Here is a 22,081-nt window from a genome sequence, read left to right as displayed (position 1 = left end):
GTAGTCTAGGTATGGGAAGACATGAATGTTGTCCCTTCTTAAATGTGCTGCTACTACTGCTAGACACTTTGTGAAAACTCGAGGTGCTGTAGTTAATCCGAACTGGAGTACTTTGAACTGGTAATGTGGACCATCTAGTACAAAGCGAAGGTACTTTCTGTGAGCTTGATGGATGGGAATGTGAAAGTAGGCGTCCTTGAGATCTAATGTGGCAAGGAGGTCGCCTTGTTTTAATAGAGGCAGAACTTGCTGTAATGTGACCATATGGAAGTGTTAGGACTGTTTGTAAAGGTTTAAGGGTCTCAGGTCTAGTATAGGTCTGAGGGAACCATCTTTTTGGGGAATGAGCAAATATAGGGAGTAAACTCCTGTGTTTTGATGGTGTATTGGGACTGGTTCTATTGTATTATTTTGCAGTAGAGATGCAACCTCTTGTTTTAGGAGAGTGAGATGCTCCTGTGACATGGGAGGCTGTCTGGGTGGTATTGTTGGAGGAGTGGAAGTGAGCTCCAAGCAATAACCTGACTGAACTATTTGCCTTACCCACCTGTCTTTGGTGATGGATTTCCAGACAGGTAGGAACTGTTGTAATCTCCCCCCCCCCCCCCCCCCCCCCCGACAGGAGTGGAATGGTCTGGGGAGAGGGAAGTCACTGTTTAGGAGTGGAGGCATTGCGGTTGTTGTTGCCTCTACCTTTGCTGTTACCTCAATATCCTCCTCTGAAATAACCTCTACTGGGTGAGGATTGGGTGGGCGCTTTATAAGAAGAGGAGGCATTGTCTGTTTGAAAACCTTTAGAAGCGCCCCTGTAAGCGGAGCAACGAAAGGATGCCAGGGGAGTCTGAGTTTGTAAGGGTCCCATGGATTTTGCTGTATCTGTATCTTGTTTCATTTTCTCAAATGCATTATCAACATTAGGACCAAAAAGATGTTGCTGGTCAAAGGGTTGATTTAGGATACTGGCCTGTACTTCTGGTTTGAACCCAGAGATGCATAACCAGGCATGTCTACGTAAGAGTATGCCTGTATTTATTGCTCTAGAGGCTGTGTCAGCAGTATCTGATGTGCAACGGATTGAGGTGTTGGTAATGACCTTGCCTTCTTGTATTAAGTCAGAAGCCCTGGTTTTATACTGTTCTGGCAAATGTTGCATGAGTGTTTCTAGCTCATCATAATGAGCTCGATCATATCTTGCTAACAATACTTGAGTGTTAGCAATCCTCCAAACATTGGCTGCTTGTGAGATGGTGCGTTTTCCTGAAGCATCTAAAAGCTTTGACTCTTATCAGGGGATGGAGCATCCCCGGTTGTCTGCGAGTTAGCTCTTTTCCTAGCGTTTGAGACAACCAATGAGTCTAATGGCAACTGGCCCTTGATGTATGCTGGGTCAGTTGGAGCCGCTTTATACTTCTTTTCTAGTCTGGGGTTAATTACCCTGGCCCTGACGGGGTCCTTGAATACCTCTGGGGCATGTTTTACCACTCCCTTAAGTACTGGTAATGTGGTCGTGGTTTTATGTGAAGACAGCAACGTATCCATAAGGAAGTCTTCCTGAACTGGATATGTGTGCAAATCCACCCGGTGAAAAGGTGGCTGCCCTGTGAATAAGCTGTGTAAACCCTATAGTGTCATCTGGAGAAGATGGCCTAGAAGGGTATGCTAAGCAACACAAAAGCTAGAAGGATATGCGCCATCTTGTGGCAGATCTGGTGCATCTGGAGCATTATAATCTTCCAAGGGATCATCTGATGGCCCAGGAATATTATCTGGATCAGTGTCCTCTATGTGTTGCTCACTTTCTACACCTTGTGAATAATTATCCTCATCTTCATCATCCTGTGGTGCAGGGCTGTGCGTGGTGGATGGTGAGTGTGCAGGGGAGATGTCTAGTAGTATTGTTTTGTTAATCTTTGACCAGAGACTACAGTGGCAGCTTACACGTTTCGCTCGGTGACTTTTCAACTAAGCTCTAGAATTGATCTCAGACATCGGTTTAAGATATGTAACTTCGGCCTGTGTACTTCTGACATAACGCCATAAGTGAGAGATATTTGCGATTCCTCAGTGTGATACAACCAACTACAATTGATCTATCCCATAGACAGGGTCACACTATTACCTATTTCTACAAGGGTCAACTATACCTTACAAACTTTCGTCCTGATGTTGGTCTTGGGATAACACTGTTAAGACCGAAACGTTGCTTCAAATTTACTGTTAATTTAAACAAGAAGTCATTGTTATTAATCATACAGACTGGATTTTTATCTTTTGTATTAATGGAATGAATGTCTTTTTCCTTGTACTTGAGATATGGTATCAATTCAGTTGATTTTGAACCCATACAATTTTATTCAAGAAAACAAATAAGTCTTTTTTTAAATATAACCTCTTGTGTTGCTTCTCATTTTGCATTTTTTGCTTCCCTAGAGCTAGTGTGGTAGCTCTTTTGGTACCCTCACTAAGAACAAGGTGAGATTAAACAATTTCAGCAGCTGATGTTCTCAGTCTAGGAGTATTAGTAATATAGATCTTAGTCGCTGTAATTATTCAACAAAAGTAAAACCCTTGCTGGTATCTTTATCTATACATATTGTTTGCCCTAGCCCGCAAGGGTATATTGGGTTACCCACCCCTCTTTACTATAGTAGTATCTCCGGCAGTGGTGAAGGAAATCTTATGGGGGAAGTTTGAGAATGTTTTTTAAGAGGAACTGTAGGTGGCTTGGAAGAGTCCATTTTCCTCTTTTCAGGCACTGTAATTATATGTCCAGTTTTTTATTTAATTTGAAAAGTCCTTTGTTTGGGATCCGGGCAAAAAACTCTTCTGTGACACTACCCTTTTTCGGCACTGACTTGTCTTGCTTGGGGATGAATTGTTTAGAAGGTTTCACAGTGTCTATTGCAGTCTTTGGAGCAGATCTTGGTTTCACTCCTGAAGACTTTGTGTTGTGCTTCCTTTTTGGATCTGGAAGTTTTGGTTACGAAGCACGTTTGGAGTCGACAACCTTTGGTGTCGAAGTGTGTTTCGGTGCGGAGGTGAACTTTGGGTCAACTTTTTTCGGAACCGTAGTTGGCTTTGGTTCGATAGACTTAGAAAAACTTTTTTCGGTGCTGAGCTTGTTTTCGGCTCGACCGGTTTTGGTACCAAGGGTTGCTTCGGTGCCGGAGTTATTTTTGGTTAGAGGACCTTTTGCTTGTCAGGGCCGACAGACTGACTTGAGCCCGAGTTGTCTGGAGGCTTTTTTGGAATCTTCGTTGCCGAGCCTGAAGGCGGGGCGTCGGAGGTTTTTGATCGGTGTGCACCTGGACCCGGAGGTGGAACCGTAGCCTGTCCCGGTATGGGGGTGTGAACAGGGCCGACGTTTGTACTCATGACATGTTGACCAGCTGGAAGGAGATCGTCTTCTTCAGATTGTCCCTCCGCTCCGGAAGCTGAATCTTCTGCTTCGTAAACAATGTTGTCCCGCTGTTGTTCTCCGGACTCTAGATCGATTGGAGCCTCGTCTATGATGAGATCTAGTGTTGATGAAGAGGACTACGCCATGACTCTTCGAGCTGAACAGTCTCTGATGGTTTTCTTGGACCGGAACAACGTGTAGGCCTGGCAATCTCGACTCTCGTGCTCCGGGACAAGCACAGATTGCAAACCTCATTTAGTTCAGTGTGAGGTAACGGGACAGAACGATAAACACATCCGAGCCCAATGGCGGAAAAAAACAATCTGAAGATGGAGTTGATGCCCATGCGCACTACACTCTACAGGAGTCGTCATCTACCAAACAAAGACTCTTCCAAGACAACAATAAAGTGTAATCATCCGGGCCCACCACCAGATGGCGATCTATGCACTAGTGTGTGGTCTGCAGCCCATATGCCTCGAACACTCGCTTTCTTTGAATCGACTGGCTGCCTGTGCAGATTTTACTTAAGTTTACTTCTGCCCGTTGGTGAAACTCAAGATATTTCTTCTTTGCCAAAAGGCTTATGGGACACGCAAGTGAAAACAAACAAAAGGCATTTGCTATTGACATAAATGACAATGCCTTTTATTTGAGTTTCTTTTTTAAAACATAAATAAAAGGCATTTGTATGAACAATGCCAATAGCTTAAACTAATCATTTAGCTATTGCATTTTAAAATTACAGTGCCTTTTATTTATGTTTTACAAAAGAAAACCAAAACAAAAAAACAATGTCATTTACAATGTCAATAGCTCAAAATAATGTCAGTGCGAGACCTATTGCATTGTAAATGCTTGTTTACTCTTTCCAGGTGAGCTACATTTTGCAGCTCGAATAGAAAGAGGAAAACGCCTCTCAGGATTGTTTTTGTGAAGGAAGGTACCCCTTTCTGTAAAAAAACTAAAAAAAACCCTGCCTATGTTGGTGCTAGGCAGCAAGTTGTGCACAGACACAAGGGAAAATGACAGGAATGCATTGTATTTTATACATACAGTGCATTCCTGCCCTTTCAATTGGCGTAGAAGAGCAGCAAGAAGACTTGTGGTGATGCCCTATGCCAATACCTCATAAATGAGGCCCATTGTTTATAGCTACACCTATGAGTACACCCCACGCTCACTGACCTTTGGTTTGCTACACACTGCTTAATATAATTTCCCCACCGTGAAAGTTATTTGCTGTGGGAATTGGGGGCGTTTATGGTTGTTGATAGTTGTCAATGATGAGGAGTATCGGGTTCTAGAAATTTTTGTCAGAAGGGGGTCCTTACACCTAAAAGTTTTTAACAACGGGGTATAGTCATCAAAAAGCTTGAAGACCTCTGATCTTCAGCCAAACACGCTATAAACACATCATTACTCTCCAGACATAATGACAGCAATGGTGGGGAACTCACACCCGCTCACCTCCACAATCACTTTAAAAACAACATCATACAGAATTCCTCAATTGGTAACATCCTCAAAACTGTAAAGGGGTTTTCTATTCCCTAAAATGATCATGCCAATTACTTATACCTGAGGCGTGGATTCTGGGCAAGGCTCTGAACCCGTGCCCATGCATGGTTGTTCCGTGGTTGCAGCTCCACAGGAACCTTCAACGGTAGCCTAACTGGTTTCTGATCTTCTTCATCACTGACACCTAAGAATGCAAAAAGAGTTTGAACCAGATAAGCCAGTATTTCCAAGACAGCCACAATGTGTTCTGCAAGATGAACAAGACTTTCAGCATGAAAAAGGAAAGTGTCTGAGTACGGGCAGGCAAAAATATTATTCATCCAAGAAATTAGATGTTTGTATTTTCTTATGTATTGAAATTTCAAGGTTGTAGCTTTTTCCGTAGAGGTTTATAAACATCCTCATGCAGTAGTTCTGAATAAAATTGCAGTTATGATGGAAACATTTTTATCTAAAAATGAAAAAAAGTTATCACTCAAATGTACAGTTTGGTCTGCAGTAGATTACACTGCAAGATGTTCAGAAGCACCACTTGTGCAAGACAAACAGGTTACTTACCTTCGGGATCCTGACTTTTTGAATTCTCATAGATGCCAGACTCGATACCGGACTTTTAACAGCAATTGATCTAGAGGGCCGATAGATAGTGCCATCAGATTCCACAGGGGACTCTCCACCAATGAAGCAACTGCATGGAGTAATATATAATACCACACCTGTGTCTGGACAACAGTCTTCCTCAAACTCTTTCACACTCTCACATGCGGATCAGATGTGACATTTTAAATGAGTGCGCAGAATCCAAATTGGGACCTTATTAGAACCTTAAAAGTCCACCCCACAGAACAGGAGAAGAGTATCCACCAGAAACAGCATTCCAAAAGACAAGTAACTTTTAGCTCCGATAGATAATTCGAACCACAGATTATTCACCTTTTGAAAAAAATAACCAAAGCAGTGGCTCGGAATGGTTGGAGCATCGGAGGACTGGACTTGCACAACAAATTCTGCAGGCTGAAAATAAGAACCAATTCTCCCTACAGACTTATTTGTGAAGACAGAAATGCCAGGTAAAGAGGTCTATCAACGCCCTTGTTTTTGCAGTGTGACATATGTGGAGGCAGCATTTGCTGTGGCGGCGTGAGTCCAAATGCCTTCAGGAGACCAGGTGTATAGCATATATGTATACACAGGATGATCCTCCTAGACAAGATTAGCCTCTAAAATGCCTTCAGCTTCTCAGCACATTCAAAGCTGATAAAAACTCAAATGGTCATGTACCTGGTGATCTTTTGTGCGCTAACATAAAAAGCGAGGGGTTCTTCAGGAGTCCAACAAGTGAAGCCTTCCGCCTTTTTGGATGGATTTGACAACTAAAAAGGCAGGGAGTGATGGGCTGTGCTGTAAGGAGGAGTTGTACCACTTTCAGCAGAAGTCAAGCACAAGTTTGCAGCACTAATTTGTTCAGGAAGAAGGTGGTATAGAGAGGTTGCACTCACAGCCCTGGAACGGGTTGCATAAGTTTGGGCAATGAAAAACACCTTAATGGTCAGCAATCTTAGTGAGCTATCTTTGTGCACGCTCTTCGAACACGTGCACTAACGTGAGCACCAAATATAGGACCTGTTGACGTTTAATAATGGGTGCAAAAGGTAACATGTTTTCGAAACGTTTTACAACAGGCACTTTGAACACCGAGGGCACTGCTGTGTCAGAGATGAAAGAAACAACAAAGCATCAGATAATTTGGCCAGCTACGGACCAACTTGACAGCTTCCACACCAGACGACAAACTTGACCATACGACCAAGCTCATTGATTGGGTAGACTGGCAACTATTCACAAGATTAACATCCACTACTCCTGCAGATGGATCAGATCCAGTCAGTCAGTGCCATATCCACACATGGAGGTGTAGGCTGTGTAGACATAGGTGCAGATAGGTTTTGGAAACAGATGTGCAGGACCTTGCCCCGGTGCTGAGACAAAAGGTCATCCTGAAGTAGATGGACCGGTGGACAAAGCCTCAGCAGGTCAGAGTACAACACTCAACTGCCCAAAACTGATGCTACTAGGAGGCATACAGAAGACTGGAGCCCCAGAGCAAGCAGAATGTACCTCCCAGCGAGCCTCATGTCATAAACTTCAACATATAGTTATCGCAACACTGCACAGACCTTGGTGGTCTCAAAAAAGCGTATCAAAAGACGCCATAAACTACCTTCAGATGCAGACACAATTTGGGGTCCAACATATGCTGTTTGCTGAGCTAATTCACCCTGGAATTCAGGGACCTCACTAACGGATTGGCAGTACAAGAGATTCCTTGAAGGTCGAGCCACCTCCAGAGTCGCAGAGCTTTCTAGCACAGGCCCTGCAACAAGACAGGGTAGTTTTTTCCATTAAAACTTGAACTGGCTTCCCTTTGGACGGGAAGGTGGGTTTCATAGCTAACCTGAATGACAAAGCTCCAGCAGGTTGATGAGGTGCCTCTGCTCCACCAGAGACCAAAGGCCTGTGCTCAAGTTGGTGTCTGACCGAACCACCAAAGATCCTCGATCCGGTTTTCCTAGATGCACACGTTTTCTGAGAGACAATCCCAATGCTGTTCCCACTGCAGACAGAGGTTCCACTGATGGGCCCACGGGTATCAATGGATGGGGGACCAGCAGGAAGCATAAGGCCAAGAACTGTTCATGCCAGAACTTAGTAGCAAGCCCCACACATCAGTAACTCAACCTGAAAGTTCCAAGGCTCGTTCCAGGAATGGAAAGGCCACAGCATCCCATTGGCCCCTTTGACAGGAACCCTCTGGGTACGCTGTAGGTGAGATTTTAGCTTGTTAATGGAAAACCCCACAGAAGAAAAAAGGATGACAATCGCCTGCAGGTAGACTACGACAAGCCCGCCTTCAACAGCCAGTTGCTGAGATACCGGAATGCATATACATCTCCGACCTGTGAAGATGAGCTACATCCATCGCTATCACCTTCGTAAACAACTGAGTGACTGAGGTGAGATCAAAGGGCAAAAAGGTAAACAAAGTATTCCGACGCCAATCCCAACTGAAAGAAGTGTCGCTGGGTGGGGTGGCAAGATGTACAAATGAAAGTATACATCCTTGAGGTCCATGGGCAAAATCCAGTCCCCTGGATCCATGGCAAAAAGCAAGAAGAGCTATAGAGGGAAACAAAAGGACAGAGGGGTTCTTTCCCCTCAAACCTAACTTTAAAAAAAACACAACCTCAATGCCCACACTGTACAAAAATATAAGTAAATGTCAGAAGGCTTTTGCTGCATGACCAAACTTGCTTGGTAAAACTCCCAATCAAACAGCAGCAAGGAGTATATAAATCAGATATATATTATATAACAGGAGCCTGCTGGCTAGTGCTTAAGTGTATGGGACTAGTTTTAGAGGACATCTGGGAAAAATGAGCTGTCTTAGGTGCCAGAGGATGGCATTTCAAACACCGACTGCCGGCACTGTCCACTGGTAGGCTTACACCTGGTGGTTCTGTGTTAGTGTACAATCTAGTGGCACATGGACTCTTTCCCACTGATGAATTTGCCTGCAAATCTACCATGGTAATGAAACATTATGGCCGCTCTTCACACTATGGTCAAATCATGTTACTGCGTTTTTAAGTATCAGCTCGGGACATACATTAAAGCATTTGAGGGATGCCATCAGAACTCATTTTTAAATCACTTTGAAAGTAAGGAACTAACTTGTGCAGTCTGGGGACCCCATTACATTTGCATGTGCAGAAGATTGATGTAGGAGTTTACTTTGGAATAGTTCACACTCATGGAGTATAAATATACACTTACTCTATATGGGTTTTTTTCTGCCTAGATTGAAAAGTGGCAATGATGATGAAACTAGACAGTTGGTAAGCACTAGTCAACCGTCTCCTAAATGTTGCTTTTGTGAGACACTTCCTATATTGTATTATGAACAATTCCCTAGTTATGTGTTGGGGGGACAGGGTTGACCCTTGACACTGTATGCTGTTTTATATACACCCTTACTGTTTTTTGACTGAGTTTTCTCAAATAAAAACGGGGGAGCGAGCAAGAGAGGTAGAGGTTAGGTTTATCCTCCTTATAGATATGTATTCCAAAAATTCGAAAGATTCGAAGAAAAAAAAACAGCCTAGGGAAGAGTGTATGAGATACTACAAATCTCCACTGAGATAGTTTAGTAGGGAGTTTTTTTTTCCTAGAGACCCCTCACCCACCAGGGTTGCCCTTTGGTGGCATTCTTAATCATTGGGTTTCATCCCAATCCTCTACAGATTGAGGCATGCTACAACCAAACGGTTATGCGGGAGCACTTATAGATGGAGTCTATGATAAAGACAGTGTAGGTGAAGGGGAGTAGAAATTAAGTGCTGGTAGGTTAAACAAATCCGACTATTAGGACTATTGGTTTATTCCTCCCTCTAGCCGGTAAGGTTAAAAACAGGGGTTGTGACTGAAGGAGTGGACTGTAATGAGTCAGATCTCTTCAGAAATGCTCAGTCGACCTGTTTCAAGCCGTTCCCCTAATGGCTCTTCTTCAGGACCTATAGGAAACTAATCCCATTGGTACCACTCCTCAGAATCCTCTAATAAGGACACAATGGATAGCGTGCCACATGCATACCCCTATTATACATGCAGTAACTTTTTTGTCATTCCGCATCTACAATGAAAAGAAGGTGACCGATTTTAAAAAACAAAACGGCTCATCAGCCTTGGCTGGCAAACCTACATTATGCAAATAAACAACAATGTGAAACACCCTGCTGTGAAGGTGTTTGGTAAACCTGTAAAAACATGATCACTCCGTACGTTAAAAAACAATAAATAACCACCTTCGTAGCTTTCACTCAGTGGCTGTGAAAATGTATCCACCAATATGGTGGGTTATCGCAAGACAAAACAAACACACAAACACCATATTACATACATTTGTGACGCAGTACTAGTGCGTCATGGTCTTGCCAGGGAGAAGGGGCCTGTAGTCAGACCCTAAGTAAAGGAGAAAATGGAACATTGGATCGTTAGGTGATCATAAACAGAGTTGAGCTGTGGGACTGAAGAAAACGCAAAGGTTGTCAATTGAGGACCTCCACTCGTGGCTATCAGGAGATATACCTTGTGAGAACACCCTGTTTACTTACTTCGTCAAGGCTGTCCTCGGCCTTCATGCCTAAATAGATTCTCTGGAGACCTCATCTTGACGATGAGTATCCCCAGTTCCCGTTTCAAACTGGTGTGCAGCGGTTCCTTCCGCACACATGCTCAGTTCATGAAAAGACTGAACCACTCTGTGGTCTTCACAAATGGCCACCCGCTGCGGGTCAAAAGCGGCGCCATTTTTTATTTTATTCATTTATTTTTTATTTGTTAGATTTATATTGCGCATGGCTGCCCCAGCAACGGGGCGTCCCAGCGCAGACCAACAACTCCTAGACATGAAACCGCAACAAACAGCCTTAAGCCGGGAAAAGTCAGGTCTTAATGGCTTTCCGGAAAGCAAGATGGTTTTGAATTATTATGATGGACCCGCGGAGAGAGTTCCATAGTTGAGCAGCCAGGCAGTGGAAGGAACTGCCACCCGCTCTGGCTCTCCAGACACGCGGGGTGCATGCCAGCGCTGAGGTGCCAGCGGTGATCAGATCTTATGCGCCAAGCAAAGCGTCTTAAATTGAATATGCTTTGCTATCCGCAACCAGTGAAGCCTCTGCAGGGCATGTGAGACCTAGCAGGTATAGGGGAGGGCCAACAGCATGCGAGCAGCAGCGTTCAGTGCCCTCTGCAGACGCTTAATGCTAGCTTTGTTTGCGCCTAGATATAGGCAGTTCCCATAATCTAATCTTGACAAAATGGTCGCCTGTAGGATGAGTTGGCGGACTTTCAGTGGGAAGAAACCCAGTAATGGTATCAAGCCCCTCAGAACGCCAAAACACATTCCGGCCACGGCTTTGGATTGGGCGTCGAAAGTTAATTCACTGTCGAACCAGATACCAAGATTTTTCACTGTCTCCTTAGGCAACGGGGCAGGTTTCAGCTGGTCAGGCCAGTAACTCTCAGACCACATCCCCCGATCTTTTCCGAACAGCAGGATTTCGGACTTGCCAGTATTCAACTGCAAGCAGTTTGCTGCCATCCAGCCCGCTATCGCGGCAAGATCCTCCTTCAACCTCAACAGATTTGTGACATTTTTTAGGGAGAAAGCGATCACCAACTGAGTGTCATCAGCGTAAGATACCAGTGCCAAGCCCCAATCCCTCGCCAACATGGCCAGAGGCTGGACATAGATGTTAAACAATAGGGGACTTAACACTGATCCCTGCGGTACACCCTGGCACAAGGCAAACTCCTGTGACTGAAAAGGCGGAACATGCACTTGGAAGGACCATTCTGCCAAAAATATTTGGGACATTAGTTTGTATAGATAATTGGCAATATTTAAAAAAAAATTACAACCTAAAGGAGGAATGTTTATTCATGAACTTTTCGCTATCGTGAAGGCAGTGTGTAGGGACACCAGATTAAACCCCATATCATATGGATTGGAGATGAAAAACCTAAAAATGTAAAGGCATCAATATCACATTGCTCACTGTGATGGAAAACAAATTTGTGGAGAGACTAGACCGTTGCGTGGTCTTCACAGATGGGCACCCGCCACGGACCAAATTTATGGAAAATTAGTTTGTATGGATGATTGCCAATAACTTACAATAATTAATATCCTATTAGAGGAATGTCTATTCAAAAACAGTTCGCTATCATAGGGTAGTGTGTTGGGATACCAAATAATACTTCTTGCTCACTGTGATGTAACTACCATTACAAGAGGTGATGCACCAGAATTAAGGTGACCCCACGTTGCTTTAAAAATAAACGAAAGACATTGATACAGTGTTACTTGTTGCAGTGTGGGTCCTAAAAGGGATGTAAGACAATTGGTACAATAAAGCGTGTATTTCCGCACTGTAGGAAAATCATAGAAAAAGACCCCAAAAATAGTATCATTAAGACCCTGGGTATCTGTTCTGAGTTTGAGGACCCAAAAGTGCTCCCGCGTAACCGTTTTCATAGAACGCCTCAATCCGTAGAGGATTGGGATGAACACCAATGATGAAGCATGCCACCAAGGGGCAACCCTGGTGGGTGAGGAATCTCTAGGAAAAACACTTTTTTCCTACTAAACAATCTCAGTGCAGAACTGTTGTATCTCATACACTCTTCCCTAGGCAGTTTTTTCAGAATCTTTCATTTTTGGGGAATATGACTCAGTTTTACCAGAGCAGGTCGGTTGCCTAGAGTTGGCCACCACTTGATGAGACTGGTAGGTGGAACAGATATAAAAGGAGTTCATAACCATGATGAAAAACCTGCAGCATCCACTGGTCTGAGGTAACTGTCTGTCAAGCAAGAAAAAAAGTATTCTGTCCCGACCGGCCATCCATCAGAGCAGAGGGAACAGTTACTTGCTGAAAGGGAGAAATTGCTTGCGCTGGTGTAGCGCTTGCTGGGATATACCTACAGGGTCTATGTTGCAAGGGCCCACGTGGGGATAGAAGTCGGAAAGATTGTTAGCCTGGCTCCTCCAGGAGACCACAAGATAACACACCATTGTCCAGATTTGTGACTCAGCCGGTCAGGACGTATTAATGCAGGAGGAAATCAATGATGCATTCATACAATACTACAGTGCGCTATATTCTGTGGCCACGGAGGTTAACAGATATTTTGCAATACATTGCAGATTCCTCTCTTTCAGTGTTAGACCCTTCAATGGCATAGGTGCCGATATTACCATCCAGGCGGTGAAGGATGCAATTAAGGAGATGGCTTGGGTACTGCGTAGGGAACAGACTCCCTCCCCCCCCCAACCCTCCCTTCCCCCCAGTTCCTTGCTTTCGGTCTCAGTCTGGCGAACAGGTCTATGCTCGGGCAGGTATGCTGGAGGTGTTCCGGCAACACCTGGAGACAGTGTACAGGGTAGATACCCTGGTGAGTGCGGACCTCTATATCGCCTTTTTAGAAGGCTTAGAATTGACGCAGGTGTCAAAAGACGTTAGGAAGAGGTGGACGCACCATCTCTTCCTAACGTCTTTTTCTCAACTCTTGACTGCGGGACTAGCGCCGATTATCCATAAAATTGTCTTAACTCTTCAACACAGGTTTATTCCCGGGAGATCAACAACCGATCATGTACAAAGAGTGATTTCCCTATTCGATCATGCTGAGACAACAGGAGACCCTATGGCCCTTATTCTACTTGAGGCGGAAAAGGCGTTTGATAGGGTCTCCTGGAAGTTCCTATGGGCAGCCATGATGAACTGTGGAATCACTAGGGAATTCATAAAAGCCTTCCAAGGACGCTATGTTAACCAGAGTGCTAGTGTTGCGATAAACAGGACTTTGCCTGAGAAATTCATAATTACTAGAGGAACAAGACAGGGGTGCCCCTGCTCACCTCTACTATTCGCGGTCTATATTGACTCTTATCCGCAAACTTGAAAATCATCCCCTAGTGTCACCTATTCGGGTATCTAACCATGAAACAAAAATTCTAGCATATGCTGACGATATAGCCCTAGTCACCAGCGATCCTAATGGGGTTATTGTGGTTATCGAGGAGGAGGCACAGAGGTTTGGAAATGCCTCTGGATATAAATTGAAATCAGGGAAAACCCAGATTGTCATCAATGGCAAAGTCCGGATGAGGGATAATAGGGTAGTGGATCATGCAGTATATCTTGGCGTCAGCATAAGCGCAAAGATAGATAACATTGTTAGTATAAATATCGACCCACTGTTAAGCCGCACTAGAAAAGAACTGATCAGACTGGATAATCTGCATCTTACCATAGGCGGTAGGTGTAATGTAATAAAAATGCTGTTTTTACCCATGTTTTTATACTTTTTTAGAACAATTTGTCTGGAGTTTTCTCCACAATACTTTAAAACCATTGAAACTATGTTCTCTAGATTTATCTGGGGGTTTAAGAGACCTCGCCAGGCTCTTACATGGATCACGCTGCCGAAAGCAAGACGGGGACTAGCTATGCCCAACTTTAAGGTGTACTACTGGGCAATGGTGGCTAAGTATTGTGTGAATCTGATATCCAAAGAACTAGAGATCACCTTATCCCAACACCGCAAGAACTGATCTTGGGGGAAGGGTGCGAGGGGTGCCTATGGCGGCATGTCAATAACAACTACTTTAAGAAAATAAAACTTAAGACTATCTCTAGCTTATTTAAAGTCTGGAGTAATATACGAAAATTGTTAGGGTTGGGACAATATTCTTGCTATAAGCCTGTTATCTGTAATAATGATCTCCCAGAGATTTTCCAGGATGAGTGTATGACTAGGTGGATAGGGACAGGGATTATTCAGTTGGGCTGTTTTTATAGACCGAATAGTTTGAAAAGTTTCTCAGAGCTTCGTGCCGAATCCTTGCAGATCAGGGATTTCTTGCTAAAGAAAATGGGAGGCCGGGAAAAATTTCAAACTAACAGCAATAGAAAACCTATGTAGGGAAAACACTCCTAAAATCGGTGAAATTTACGAAATATTAAATAGTACCTTCCCTGATGACATGGATAAACATCGTGCAAGGTGGCAGACTAAATTATTGTTGCAGCCATTAACCCCCGCACACGCGTATGAGCTTTTACAAACATGTCTAATGTCCATTATACTGCAAGCTCAATTTTCTAAAACATTCTTCTCCCTATATTACACCCCTTATAAAACTGCTAAATGGGCAACAGGAAAGGGAACTACATGCCCGCGCTGCTCGCTGTTTGAAGCCGACATTCATCTGATCGCCACCTGCACTGCACTATCTAATTTGATAATAGACCACTCAACCGAGTCAGTTATCGTAGCGGTCTTGGACTCCCTACGCCTCAGTGCTGACTTGGGAATACCTCAAGCGCTGGTCCTGCTTGATCTGTCGGCCGCGTTTGACACGGTCGACCACAACATCCTTCTCGACCGTGTCAGATCGGTGGGCATTTGCGGCCGTGCCCTTGACTGGCTCAGATCTTTTCTTTGCGACCGCACTCAAGCGGTCGGTCTCCCCCCTTTCTCCTCCCACAAACTCCATACCACCTGTGGAGTTCCCCAGGGTTCATCCCTATCACCGTTATTGTTTAACATTTATATGCTTCCTCTGCTTCAGTCCCTTCACGCATTCAAAGTCACTACTTTCAACTACGCAGATGATCTGCAGCTCACCTTAACAATTGATAACTCCCCTGATTCAATTCACCAATTTCAAAACACCATGCTCCATATTTGCCAGTGGATGGATGTGAATCAACTCGAGCTGAATCCGGGCAAAACGGAACTGGTCTTGTTCGGCGATAGTCATCGTTTCTGGGGCCCCCAATACTGGCCATCTAAGTTGGGGTCCCCACCTGTGCCGTCTAGATCAGTCAAAAGCCTGGGGGTAGTTATTGACGACGAGCTTTCTTTAAAACCTCAGGTTAATTCCGTTGTGTCCACCTGCTTTTTCCAATTACGGAAAATAAAGAAGATCAGTCGGATGCTCACTCAATGTGCTCTGACGCAGGTTGTAAGAGCATTAGTGTTGTCTCACTTAGACTACGCTAATGCCATCTACCTCGGTCTGCCTGTCACTCTCAGCAGACGTCTACAGATGGCACAAAACCAGGCAGCGAGGCTGATATATCACCATCCACGATGGCAGTCCGCCAGACCGCTTCTGAGGCAACTTCATTGGCTTCCGATTCAACATCGTGCCACTTTCAAATCGGCCTGCATAATTTTCAAATCCCTTCACAATTGCGGCCCTCAGTTCATTCAAAAACTTCTTCTTAGGTACACCCCCTCTCGCAGCCTTCGCTCTGCTTCCCAAATTCTCCTGACTGTCCCTCGCTATAAGCTGTTGCGCAAGGGAGGCCGCAGGTTTGCCACCCTTGCTCCCAAGTTATGGAACTCTCTCCCCTTGGAGATTCGCTCATGCACCGCTCTTCTACCATTCAGGAAGCTCTTAAAGACATGGTTGTTTACCCAGGCTGCGGCCTAGTGCTTGAGGTCTCTTGTAAAGTCAGTTCCCTGTTGGTCAGCGCCATGAAACCTTTGGGTGTGCGAGCGCTTTATAAAATTTTGATAAGATAAGAATAGAAATATCTGACTTTTTATCGGGGATATTTCACGTAAGAATTTCAATCTCAACTGAAGAAATAATGCTAGGAGTTGCGGAAACTCAGCGGCCTATACACATGCAGGGACTGATTTTTGTGGTTATGGCTGTCCTTCGACTCCGCATAGCCTCTTCGTGGCTTGACCAACAACCACCGGTTTTAACACAATAGAGGGCAAGATTACTTGCGACATGTAACGTGGAGGTGGCCATCTATAAAAATAAGGGGATTAATAAAAGGAAAAAAGAGTCATGCCGATATGGGGACCACTATTGCAGTGGATACAAGATCACACTTAGGGATAGAGACTACGCAGGCGGGTTTCTTAAGATGCTCGCTGAATACCAGAGTGAGCGCAAGCCCAGATACCTATGTATTTACTTGTTCATTTTGCAATGCTCTTATATGCTTCCCGTGCTCTTCACTCTTTATTTCTGTCTCCTCTGCACTGACCTACATGCGAATTCATACCTGGAAAAAATGTGTACAAAGTTTGAATGTAATCGAGACATTGGTCTTCGGGGAGGTGTGGGGGGAGGGGGAGTTTATTAGGGGAAAAAAAACGTGAATACATTTTTTTAAAGGTGGACGCACCGATTACTGAGAAGGAACTGAAGGAGGGGATAGCGGACATACTCGATGGGCAATCAGCCTTAGCCCTGGGTATTACCAAGCATATTCAGCAGTATTGGTTCGGCCTCTGTTGCAAACTTTCAATGAGTCATTTGATAGTGGAATACTGCCACCCACGATGCGAGAGGGTGAAATGTGTCTGATCCCAAAGTCGGGTGGCGATACACGGGACCCAGCAGCATACCGGCTCCTGACGATGATTAATTCAGATATAAAAATTCTATATATAAAGTGCTGACTAAAAGGTTGGGTCCACACATGGCCCACTTAGTCCGTGAGGACCAGTGTGGCTTTATTCCGGGCGGCTGCAGTATGTCAATTAACGTGCGACAATTGGTGCATGTGCTGCACAAGACACATGGGGCTCCTGCGGAGGTGGCGTTGGGGTCCATCGACCATGAAAAGGCGTTTAAAACTGTGGATTGGGGTACTTGCTGGAAACACTTGAAAATTTGGGGATTAGGCCGCGTTTTTGTAAATGGGTCAGAATACTCTATACAAATCCCGCTCGGTTTGTGCGAATGGGCCAAACTTGATCAGTGCAATGGTTGCTGGGGCGGGCATGCGTCAGGGATGCCCGCTGTCGCCGCTGCTGTTTGCTCTGGCCATTGAGCCCATGGCAATATGGGCAAGGCACAATCTAGGCCGCTGGGGCATACATACTGGGCACAGCAAGCATCTTGTTTCACTCTATGCTGGCGATGAGCTGTTCTATCTTACGTCACCGCGTGAGGCCTTGGCAGAGTTACTGAGGTTGATGGACCGGTTTGCAACTTCAGAGCTGCGTTTAAATAGGTGTAAATCGGCGGAGGAGCTACGCTTGCAAACAAGATGGCTGCTTAGGCTCCCAGCTCCGTCGACCTCCGTCCCCCGCCAGATGATCCTGATGAAAATCCTGATTTTGCGCCCGACCTCAAGGTGTACGAACTTATGTATGCTTCGATGGTGCTATCCTGGAAACTTAATTCGCTGATTTGACAAAGTTATGTCGAGTTGAAGTTTGAGGCCTAGTTCAGCTGGAGAGCCGGGGTCTCGAGTTTTGGTCTGGCCTGGCTGCAGTTGACAACATCGTCCGCCAGCCGCGACCAGGGTCCGGTCTACAGCGGTGGAAGTATTGTAAGCCCAATTTCGACGGCAATCACTTTGGAGTGTTCAACTTTGGTGAGAGGAGTGCAGCGGCAATACTGAGGCTGTGGGCGGAGGTCCTCGTCCCGTGGACGCGGTATGGCCCCCGCCGGGGCTCGGTGGTCGGGGTCTCCGCCTGCGGCAGCGGGGTAAAGTTTGCAGCCGTAGGAAGTGTGCGGCCTCCCTCTAAAGCCGTCCGCACTGCCATTGCCCGCTCCCCCCGGAGAGCCAGGGGTCTCTGGAGGGTACGTAAATGTTCGTATGTGTGAGTGGAGTGATGAACCGGACGGAGTGTGAGCCGTCGCTTGCAACAGTAATGGCAGCCATCGGGGAGTTTCACGCCTGTATGGACGCCCTGATGTGCGGAATGATTGCGGGCTTAACGGATAAAGGATTTGCGAACCCGGACCCTGCTTCGCTACATGACCTGCGCCAGGCTACGACACCCGAGACCGCCATGTTGTTTCCCAACGAGGACCCTGCGCGACAAGAGTGTTTGGAGCCCTTCGTCAGTGTATCGGAAGATTGTGACCCTAACGCTTTGAACGTTCTGCAGTGTGCATCGTCTCTATTGCGGGTTTGAGACTTGATTGACGTTTCTTTCCTAGAGTTTCCTGTCGCTGACTGTATTGGTGCCTTCTCTTCATCCTGTTCCCCCATGGCTGCGGCGTTGCTGTGGAGGAAGCAACATCGAGACTGCCGGTCGTTGAGGGAGAGTTTCGCTGCTGTTGGGGTGGTTCAGGATCCTAGGGTCTGGATTTGTCTCGGACACTCACTATTTGAACTCTCTTGGCATGCGGCGGCTTGTGTCGACTCAGTGGTTCTACCAGGAGGGGTTCCTATGAAGGTGCGGAAGTGTCAGGGCTGAGAAGTATGGCCTAGGGTTAGTATTAGGGTCCTCCTGGAAGTGGGATTTATACTGTTGGGCACACGGGAGGCCGGGCAGTGTTTTCAAGTGCTCCCCTGATCTGTTTTCTTCTACTATTGGTTAGACTATTGCTTTATTCCAGGGCTCACTGTTTCTGGCAGGGGGGAAGAGGACCGGGAGCCTGTTTGGAACTATCCTCCTCCACTCTTTCTCTTTTCTTTTTTTAGAACTTAGTTAGCTGGGGCGACAGGCACACTGCTAGTTGGGGTTAGGCGAGAGCCATATGCAGGGGTGCAGCGTGGGGGGATGGGTTTATTATTTTGTCTGTGTTCCTCTTTTACGATTTCTCTCCTTTTATTTTCTTTTGGTCTCTTCTATATGTATAACGTGGACGAATTATCCTGAACGTAGTTATTCCAGTATCTGGTAACCGTACTTCCTTTTCTATCCTGGTGTCAATGGGTGGGCGGGGTCTGTGTGCGGGCGGCTGCGTTGGGTTAAAGATCGCTTTGTCGTATATCCTGTTTTGTGTTTGCTAGCGCAGGCGTCTCGGTCGTTCCCTTTAAATTGATCTGTGACTATTCTATTTTCACCCGAACACTTTATCATAGTGTCTGAAGGTATGGCACCAGATATGTCTGTTTCCCTTTTCCTTTCTTTTTTGGTTGGAGAGGGGGGGGGTTAAACATAAAACGAAACCTTTGTCTTATTCTTCAACATGTTGTAAGTTCAATACAATGTTTATCCTGATTTGCTGCCGGACCTCAGGGTTGTCGGCTTAAGAGCTGTGTCGTTAGATAATACATTGGATCTTATTCTTGTGTTGCGGCCGGCCCCGTCGGTTGTTGGCCCGTGCTTGTAATTTTATTGAACTGTACAATAAAGGTTTTTTTAAAAAACATTTTTTTTTAAATAAATAGGTGTAAATCCCAGGCGTTCCCCCTAGCGGGTCTGAGAGAGGGCGCAGTTTGCGAGCTGCCCAGCCTAGGGCTGAGATGGGAGACGGACCATTTTCGATACCTAGGGGTGCAGGTGGTGCATGGGAATGCTAAGCTGCTCCAATTAAAAATAACAGGGGTGGTTGAGTCACTGAGACGCTCCGTGGAATTCTGGAAGATGCTGCCGCTGTCCCTAATGGGCAGAATAGCGGTGGCAAAGATGGTGACATTGCCGAGATGCCTATATGCCTTGCAGAATCCTCTGTGCCCGATTCCTGAGGAAGTGTTTCCGCAATTGAACTCTCTGCTGGTGACTTTGCTTTGGCCAGGAAAGCATTGTAAAGTTGTGCTGCAGGTGCTCCAGAAGCGGTATGAGAAAGGGGGACTGGGGGTACCCAGGTTTGATCTTTATTCCTAAGAAGCGCACCCCAGCACGCTGTGCAGTGGTTGGATGGGGATGATCATTGGGAAAAGCGATTGCTAGCTGGGCGAGTGCAGTCAGAAGATCTCCCTATGATGTTGATGGAGGGTGCTAGGGCAAGTGCGGAGTTGCCGTATGTGGTCAGGCAAACGGACAGTTTATGGCAGAAAGTTGTAGAGCAAGTCCTGGGGCGGGATCCCTTCCATACGGAATTGATCATTTGGCAGTTGGTCCCTGTGTGCTGGAAAGTGGAAAACATGTCCTTCCAGGCATGGAGAGAGGGTGGCTGCATGGTGTTGGCAGATTTATATATTTACGCCACCTACCTTACGTATGAGCAGGCGTGTGAGTTTTTGCCTGGGACAGGGGCAGTTACTTTAATTTGCTGGCCTTATGGAATTGGCTAAGGAGACATGGCCAGTGTATCCTGCTATGCCCCAGACCACGGAGACCTTGGACGTATAGCTAACATGTGGAGGTGGGCGCAGCCTGGTGTCTCTGTTGTACAATACCATGACTCTGGATCTTTGGCTCTTAGGGCATGGGATGCATGGAATCAGGATTTGCAGACACCGTTGCTGGATATGGATTGTGTGAGAGTATGTGTGCTTACGAGTAGGGTGTCTTGCAATGCTCGGTTGAAGCTGCTGCACTATAATTTATTGCAATAGGTATATATGTCCTGGGCAAGGCTTCATCAAATCAATTTCCCCCGTTCGCATATTTGTCCTAGATGTCATGGAGCATCTGCGGGGTTCATGCATCTTGCGTGGAAATGTCCGGAAGTTCATCAATATTGCTTGCAGTCGTAGCGCGTGAGAGGGTGGGAACGTACTCGAACCTACGCCTGCGCAGTGCATTTTACGTTTGGTACGGCAACGCAAGAAGAAGAAAATGGCCAACAAGTTAATGCAGCTGGCGCTGGTGCTGGCTAAACAGAGAAATACCATTTGCTGGATGGGTGAACCAGCCCCCTCTATTGTGAATTGGATGAAAGATGTGGGAGAGTGGTCACTGACCAAAGAACTGCATATGAAGGCCTGGTGTAAGGATGGGAAGCTGGAAGAGGATATAGCAAATTGGAGAGAGGCAGGCAGAGATTTTTTGAGTCCAGTAGTGCTGGGTAGTAAACAGACTAGTGAGTCTGATGAAGACAATAGTATGTAACAGTTGGTGCCTGTGTCAACGCTATTCTTTATAAGATGTTGAAGCTGTAGTGTAGTTCCTATATTCCCAATAGGCTCTGCGCATTGGAATAACAAATAGCAGTGTAGACGTAGGACTGAGGTCATCTAGGTCTCTACTGACTATGTTAGACTGAATTCGTTTTGCCAGCTAACTCAGGTCACTAGAAGCTTTCTCGAATGTTCAGGAAAGGGTTAACCGTCCTGATTTAGACAAGAAGGGATTAGTTTCTGACAACCGCATAAACATGACAACTTTGCTCCCTCAGAATAAATAGTGTATCTCTAGAGGCGTGTGAAAACAATAGACGGCTATTTCACTCAGTATATCGTGCATGCTTAGTTTCAACCAGAGTGGAGAGAAATAGATAGACAAGCGTTTTCAATAAAAAGTGTTATTTTATTGAGCAGTCTTCTTTCTCATGCAAGAGAAATGAATTGCCACAATTGGAATACTTATCATAAAGTAAAGTGCGTACAGTAAAAGTAGTATTATGAAATATACTGTAAAAGCATGGATATGGTTTCTTAGCCATATGATACTTTAAATTATATAAAATATATATACATACATAAAAACATTGACTAAACGAACTCAACTGGTGCTTCTAAGATACGCCTACCCCAGTGTACCTGACCTAAGCCTAATACGTGGGAAGGAGTAAGTAAGTAGCAGTTGTAAGTTAAAGTTAGGTTTTTGCCAAGGATCGGAATCAAGAATTCTCTCGAAGGTTTTAATCAGCTCCGTACCTTGGTTATAGAATGAAGGAGGTCTTGTATCTCGCTTCTCAGGACTCAATCTCCC

General features: G+C 45.4%; 1 protein-coding gene across 2 annotated transcripts in view; it reads right to left on the bottom strand.

Moving 5' to 3' along the window:
• The window catches only part of CRAMP1 (cramped chromatin regulator 1), a 1,243,281-nt gene that overhangs the window by 860,866 nt on the left and 360,334 nt on the right, over positions 1–22,081 (bottom strand). For both annotated transcript variants that reach the window (XM_086941303.1, XM_086941302.1), the window contains exon 8: positions 4,982–5,105. In XM_086941303.1, coding sequence (XP_086797429.1) covers positions 4,982–5,105 — 124 coding nt within the window. The remainder of the gene's footprint in view (positions 1–4,981; positions 5,106–22,081) is intronic.

Source organism: Lissotriton vulgaris, chromosome 10 (assembly GCF_964263255.1).
Source record: "Lissotriton vulgaris chromosome 10, aLisVul1.2, whole genome shotgun sequence".
Taxonomy (NCBI): Eukaryota; Metazoa; Chordata; class Amphibia; order Caudata; family Salamandridae; genus Lissotriton; species Lissotriton vulgaris.
This window is presented reverse-complemented; position numbering and strand designations above follow the sequence as displayed.